The sequence below is a fragment of the Mustelus asterias genome, unplaced genomic scaffold (genome assembly GCF_964213995.1).
Source record: "Mustelus asterias unplaced genomic scaffold, sMusAst1.hap1.1 HAP1_SCAFFOLD_1933, whole genome shotgun sequence".
Taxonomy (NCBI): Eukaryota; Metazoa; Chordata; class Chondrichthyes; order Carcharhiniformes; family Triakidae; genus Mustelus; species Mustelus asterias.
Window position 1 is genome coordinate 1 of NW_027591878.1, and position 7,500 is coordinate 7,500.

General features: G+C 53.5%; 1 protein-coding gene across 2 annotated transcripts in view; it reads right to left on the minus strand.

Annotated features, from left to right (window-relative positions):
• Positions 1 to 59: 59 nt before the first annotated feature.
• Positions 60 to 7,500, minus strand: part of LOC144489024 (bridge-like lipid transfer protein family member 2) — a 67,164-nt gene continuing 59,723 nt past the window's right edge. For both annotated transcript variants that reach the window (XM_078206976.1, XM_078206975.1), the window contains exons 35-38: positions 5,963 to 6,096; positions 4,418 to 4,519; positions 3,606 to 3,740; positions 60 to 854 (exon numbers count right to left, since the gene is read on the minus strand). In XM_078206976.1, coding sequence (XP_078063102.1) covers positions 663 to 854; positions 3,606 to 3,740; positions 4,418 to 4,519; positions 5,963 to 6,096 — 563 coding nt within the window. In that variant the 3' untranslated portion in view covers positions 60 to 662. The remainder of the gene's footprint in view (positions 855 to 3,605; positions 3,741 to 4,417; positions 4,520 to 5,962; positions 6,097 to 7,500) is intronic.

Sequence of the window (7,500 nt, forward strand, 5' to 3'; positions counted from 1 at the left end):
GGAGGAGAGGATGGGGAGGGGGGAGAGGAGGAGGAGGAGATGGGGAGGGGGGAGCAGAGGAGGATGGGGGGGGAGGGAGGAGAGGAGGATGGGGGGGGCGAGCGAGGAGAGGAGGATGCTGGGGGTGGTGAGAGAGACCTGGGTCATAAATAGGGATCGACAGAAACCTGCACCATCCAGGGACTGCCCATGAACAGGCCCCAGCAGAACGTACCCCCAAAGTGGGCGAAGGAGCCGACAGAGGCAGGGACGTGGCTGTGTTTACTGATTCATTCAGTCCCAATTTCACAATCATTTGGCTGAAGTCTCCAGAACTTTATTTTTTGGTAAAGTAGGAAGGACTGCATTTAATGCTCAATTATTTAAAAATAAATCACGATTATAGCCGAAAGACAGAAAAAACAGTAAATTACAAATTTTACAGTTACTACAAAACAGCGTTTAGTGTGAATATTAATTACATCACAGTTTATTAAGCTTTTAATAATTTTTTTTTTTTACACAATTTTACAGCAGTTGAAAGTGCCTAGGGTTATATTTAGGAGTCTGGGGAGTGGTGGGGGGTAAGTGGCTGTGTAATATCTGATGACCTCTTTCCCCCGGACCCACCATGTGGTCACCATGAAGCCAGAAGCGAGAGAATCGACCATCGATCTCCATGCTCATTTGCGCTTCCCGAACAGTGACTTCTTGCCTGAGGTTTTATCACCAGAGATCAGTTTTGACCCGATCAGCATACGGGCTTTCTCATCCTCCTCTTGTTGCTGGAGGCTTCCGTCTGTTTTCAGCTCGGTGTTCTTGCCCCTTGCTTCCAGTCCCGAGGTTGGTTTCAGACGCAGTTTCTCTTTTATTACCTGTACAGGGTTGGATGGGGGGGCGAGAGGAGACGCGGTGGTTTTATAACCGTGACCATCCAAGGGAGATTAATTCCCACTTTCAAACTCCTTTCCCAGCCAGATACAGACTCAGGGAATTGCCAAGTATTTACAGCACAGAAACTGGCCAATCAGCCCAAACTATCTCTGCTGGTTTAATGAAACCAGAACAAAGCAGATACTGGAAATCTGAAATAAAAAAACAGAAGATGCTGGAAACATTCAGCAAGTCTGTCAGCATCTGTGGAGAGGCATTAATTACCCATCCTGATGGTGAGCTGCCTTCCTGAACTGCTGCAGTCCCCGTGCTGTAGGTACATCCACCCTGCTGTTAGGGAGGCAATTCCAGGATTTTGACCCCAGTGACAGTGAAGGAGCGGCGATATATTCCCAAGTCAGGATGGTGAGTGGCTTGGAGGGGAACCTCCAGGTGGTGGTGTTCCCATGTATCTGCTGTCCTTATCCTTCTAGATGGAAGCAGTAGTGGGTTTGGAAGGTGCTGTCTAAGGATCTTTGGTGAATTGCTGCAGTGCATCTTGTAGATGGTACACACTGCTGCTACTGAGCGTCGGTGATGGAGGGAGTGGATGTTTGTGGATGGGGTGCCAATTAAGCGGGGCTGCTTTGTCCTGGATGGTGTTGAGCTTCTTGAGTGTTGTTGGAGCTGCAGCCATCCAGGCAGGTGGAGAGTATTCCATCACACTCCTGACTTGTGCCTTGTAGATGGTGGACAGGCTTTGGGGAGTCAGGAGGTGAGTTACTCGCCGCAGAATTCCCAGCCTCTGACCTGTTCTTATAACCACAGTATTTCTATGACGAGTCCAGTTCAGTTTCTGGTCAATGGGCAATTTTTTCACACAGAGGGTGGTGAGTGTCCGGAACGAGCTGCCAGAGGCAGTAGTAGAGGCGGATACAATTTTGTCTTTTAAAAAGCATTTAGACAGTTACATGGGTAAGATGGGTATAGAGAGATATGGGCCAAATGTGGGCAATTGGGATGAGCTTAATGGTTAAATAAAAAGGGCGCACGGACAAGTTGGGCCGAAGGGCCTGTTTCCATGCTGTCAACCTCTATGACTCTAATGGTAGCCCCCAGGATTATTTCTCCCCGTTGATTATGTCTCTTCTTCAGTACTATGCTGGTGTTTATGCTCCACATGAGCCTCCTCCTACTTCCTGTGATAATGAATTCCACAGGCTCACCACTCTTTGGGTGAAGAAATGTCTCCTTATCTCCGTCCTAAATGATCTACCCGAATCCTCAGACTGTGACCCCTGGTTCTGGGCTCCCCCACCATCAGGAACATCCTCCCTGCCTCTACCCTGTCTAGTCCTGTTAGAATTTTATAAGTCTCTATGAGATCCCCCCTCATTCGTCTGAACTCCAGCAAAAACAATCCTAACCTAGTCAATCTCACCTCAGTCCCACCATCCCCGGAATCAGCCTGGTAAACCTTCGCTGCGCTCCCTCGAGAGCAAGGACATCCTTCCTCAGAAAAGGAGACCAAAACTGCACACAATACTCTAGGTGTGGCCTCACCAAGACCCTGTATAATTGCAACAACACATCCCTGCTCCTGTACTCGAAACCTCTCACAATGAAGGCCAACATGCCATTAGCCTTCTTTACCGCCTGCTGCACCTGCATGCTTACCTTCAGTGACTGGTGCACAAGGACACCCAGGTCCCGCTGCACACTCCCCTCTCCCAATTTACAGCCATTCAGGTAGTAATCTGCCTTCTTGCTTTTGCTTCTAAAGTGAATAACCTCACATTTATCCAAATTATGCTGCATCTGCCATTGATTTGCCCACTCACCCAACCTGTCCAGATCATGCTGAAGGATCTCTGCATCCTCGTCACAGTTCACCCTCCCACCCAACTTGGTATCATCTGCAAACTTCGAGATGTTACATTTTGTTTCCTCATCCAAATCATTAATATATATTGTGTTATAAAGGATGTTATGTGGGATAATGAATGCAGTTGGACAGGTTGAGGAGGGACCAGGGTCAGAGTTAAGGGCAGGACTATGTTAGATGTCAGGTGTTGTTTTACTCCAGAGAACAGCGGTCCGTCTGGAACAGGCTGCTGACAAGAGCAGTGAATGTGATTCTCTGAATTACTTCGAGAGAAAGCTGGGCCTGTTACTGAGTGAAATGAAAATCATTTTGTACAAGGAGTAGGTATCCTGTAACGTAAATAGATTCAGAGATCTGGACTAGTGTCAGTCACCACGGGGAAATTTTCCAGATTGTTTTCCCTGACACACCTGGGGTTTGATCTGTTTTCTTTCCTGTCCCAGGAGGCCCTGAGAGGGTTGGAGAGGTGTCTCCGTATCTCACAGCTGTAAGCAGAGGCTGGGTGAACCAGGGACTCTTGGCCTGTTTCTCATTTTTGGAAGTTCGTGTGAACTCTGTGCTGGTCACGGTGATTCACACAAGGCAGGTGGAGCACAGGGTGGCGGAGGGCGCAACTCAGAGCTAATCTGCCCATTCTAACAGGGTTGTCTGGGCAAAGGACCAGGGGAGACACTGAGTAAAACCCTTGCTTGATCTGAGTCTCCGTAATCAGGGAATGAAACTGGCAGCTGGAATGGGATTTAAGGGGCTGATGGAAGGGAGTGTGTCAGAGTCAGAATGCAGATCGGACTGAGGGCCCAGATGGAACTATCTCGGAGCTAAATTCTGCTGACAGGTGGGAAAGGGACCATTCAGAGTGAGGACAAACCTGAGCAAGCAGGGCCTTGCGACTGTCCCTCTTCACTGCCATAGCAAAGTCCAGCCAGGTCCACGTGTTATTGTGATATTCCAGGCACGGCAAAACCAGATTGAAATCCTTCCAATCTTCAATGTTCTTCTCACCCTGAAACAGACACATATTCCAGAGATTTCCTGCATTACATCGATGGCCAGAGGGAGGCAGAATGACCAAAAGAATTCCAGCATTGGGAATCCAAGATACATCGTAGAGTCTACACTGTCTCCCATTAAACACTCCCAGCACGGGGTTAGATACAGAGTAAAGCTCCCTCTGCACTCCCCCATCAAACACTCCCAGAACAGGTACAGCACAGGGTTAGATACAAAGTAAAGCTCCTTCTACACTGTCCCCCATCAAACACTCCCAGGACAGGTACAGCACGGGGTTAGATACAGAGTAAAGCTCCCTCTACACTGTCCCCATCAAACACTCCCAGGACAGGTACAGCACGGGGTTAGATACAGAGTAAAGCTCCCTCTACACTGTCCCCGTCAAACACTCCCAGGACAGGTACAGCACGGGGTTAGATACAGAGTAAAGCTCCCTCTACACTGTCCCCATCAAACACTCCCAGGACAGGTACAGCACGGGGTTAGATACAGAGTAAAGCTCCCTCTACACTGTCCCCATCAAACACTCCCAGGACAGGTACAGCACGGGGTTAGATACAGAGTAAAGCTCCCTCTGCACTGTCCCCATCAAACACTCCCAGGACAGGTACAGCACGGGGTTAAATACAGAGTAAAGCTCTCGCTACACTGTTTTGACAGTGGCCTCACCTTGTAGCTGACGCAGAGAGGGACCTGTGGAATCTTCACATAGATGAAGGAATTGTTCATGGCAGCTCTTTCCTTCATCTTGTCGATATCATCCACTGGATGCTGTCGGAAATGGATAAACTCACAATGTGAATGGTCTCAAGATCCTGTTCCTGAATGGCCGGGCAACTAACGAGGGAAATCTGCCTTTAACCTAATGAGAAGGGTGTAAGAAAGTCCAGAGTTTCCTGCTCCCTGCTGGCAGACCCCCGCTCCCGCCCCATCGCCCCTGCTCCGCCCCATCAGGCTCCGCCCCATCCCCGCTCCGCCCCAACAGGCCCCGCCCCAACAGGCCCGGCCATGCCCCATCCTGAAAGCTGTGCAGGTTAGGTGGATTGGCCATGCTAAATTGCTGCTTAGTGTCAGGGGGACCAGCTAGGGTAAATGCATGGGGTTATGGCCTCTTTTAGGTTGCATGGGGTTATGGGGATAGGGCCTGAGTGGGATTGTGGTCGGTGCAGACTCAATGGGCCGAATGGCCTCCTTCTGCACTGCAGGGATTCTATGATTCTATGAGTGTGGAACAACCCCCCCCCACCCCCTCCAATTCACACAGGCCACTCTGGGCTGTGAGTAAATGATTAAAGGTCACAGACAGAAACATTAACCCTGTCCCAGGGGCCGAAAGCCCAATGGAGATGGGAATTCTGGCAGGATTTGGGGATGTGGTGCCTTTGGCCTCAGTTCCCTGAAGCCAGTCACAGTGTGTGAGAGGCGTGGGGACTCAGCTTGGGCCATTCATTAGCCCTTGGACCCCAGGGAGCTGAGGCTTCTGCAGACTGGGAGATTGGGGGATCCCTGTTGCCTGGGTTCTATCTTCAACAACAGTAACTCACTCCTCAATCAGAGCAAATCACCGGAAAAACAAAAACAGAAACTGCTGGAAATACTCAGCAGGTCAGGCAGCCTCTGGGGAGCGAGAAACAGAGTTAACGTTTCAGATCGGTGACCTTCCATCATTTATACAACACCTTTCACAAAGTAAAACCTCCCAGGACTCTCCACCCAGCAGCAAATCACCAAAGTGTGATTCCAGTCCAAAAGCTTGGTCAAAGTGGAGAGAGAGGGATAGTGGGATTTAGGGAGGGAATTCCAAGGCTTGGGGCCCAGGCAGCTGAAGGAACGGTTGCAAATGATGGAGCGATTAAAATCGGGATTGTCCAGGAGGCTGGAACTGGAGGAAGTCAGAGATTTGGGAGGGTTATGGGGTTGGAGGAGATTACAGAGATAGGGAGGGGTGAGGACATGGATGGGATATGAAAAAGAGGATGAGAATTTTAGAATTGAGACATTGCTGGACTGGGAGCCAGTGTAGTTCAGTGGGCTGCCTTTGTGGATGGAGGAACTTCCAGGTGGTCCAATACAGAGCCCCCAAACTGCCATCCACTGGCCTCCCTGTGCTTCCCTTCCTCTGGCCAGTGAGGCCACACACCCACCGCCAAACAGAACAGGCACATAGCTCCTTCCAGAACATCTCACATCACCTCACAGGGGAAGCTGGCCTACCTCGGGAAGCTTCCTGAAGGATCTTCTTACTCCCGAACCCCTGTTTAGACCGGCAGAGACTCCTTTGGCAGATCCCAGGGTAACAGATTCCTCCGACACCATCAGCTGACGGGATTTCACGTTGACGGGGATCCCTGCTCCGCACAACAAACAGGCCTCGTGTCAAAACTGGCAGAGGGCACCAACGTACCGCGACCAACAACTCCGATATACACGTACTCACCCACCCCGACACCCGCGTACTCACTCACCCCGACACCCGCGTACTCACCCACCCCGCAACACCCGCGTACTCACCCACCCCGACACCCGCGTACTCACCCACCCCGACACCCACGTACTCACTCACCCCGCAAACCCCGCGTACTCACCACCCCGCAAACCCCGCGTACTCACCACCCCGACACCCGCGTACTCACCCACCCCGACACCCGCGTACTCACCCACCCCGACACCCGCGTACTCACTCACCCCGACACCCGCGTACTCACCCACCCCGCAACACCCGCGTACTCACCCACCCCGACACCCGCGTACTCACCCACCCCGCAACACCCGCGTACTCACCCACCCCGACACCCGCGTACTCACCCACCCCGCAACACCCGCGTACTCACCCACCCCGACACCCGCGTACTCACCCACCCCGCAACACCCGCGTACTCACCCACCTCGACACCCGCGTACTCACCCATCCCGACACCCGCGTACTCACTCACCCCGACACCCGCGTACTCACCCACCCCGCGACACCCGCGTACTCACCCATCCCGACACCCGCGTACTCACTCACCCCGGCACCCGCGTACTCACCCACCCCGCGACACCCGCATACTCACCCACCCCGACACCCGCGTACTCACCCACCCCGACACCCTCGTACTCACCCACCCCGACACCCGCGTACTCACCCACCCCGACACCCGCGTACTCACCCAACCCGCGACACCCGCGTACTCACTCACCCCGTGACCTCACCCAACCCGCAACACCCGCGTACTCACTCAGCCCGACACCCACCCCGACACCCGCGTACTCACCCACCCCGACACCCGCGTACTCACCCACCCCGTAACACCCGCGTACTCACCCACCCCGACACCCGCGTACTCACCCACCCCGACACCCGCGTACTCACCCACCCCGACACCCGCGTACTCACCCACCCCGACACCCGCGTACTCACCCAACCCGCAACACCCGCGTACTCACTCACCCCGACACCCGCGTACTCACCCACCCCGACACCCGCGTACTCACCCACCCCGACAACCCGCGTACACACCCACCCCGACACCCGCGTACTCACCCACCCCGACACCCGCGTACTCACCCACCCCGACACCCGCGTACTCACCCACCCCGACACCCGCGTACTCACCCACCCCGACACCCGCGTACTCACCCACCCCGACACCCACGTACTCACTCACCCCGCAAACCCCGCGTACTCACCACCCCGCAAACCCCGCGTACTCACCCACCCCGACACCCGCGTACTCACCCACCCCGACACCCGCGTACTCACCCACCCCGAC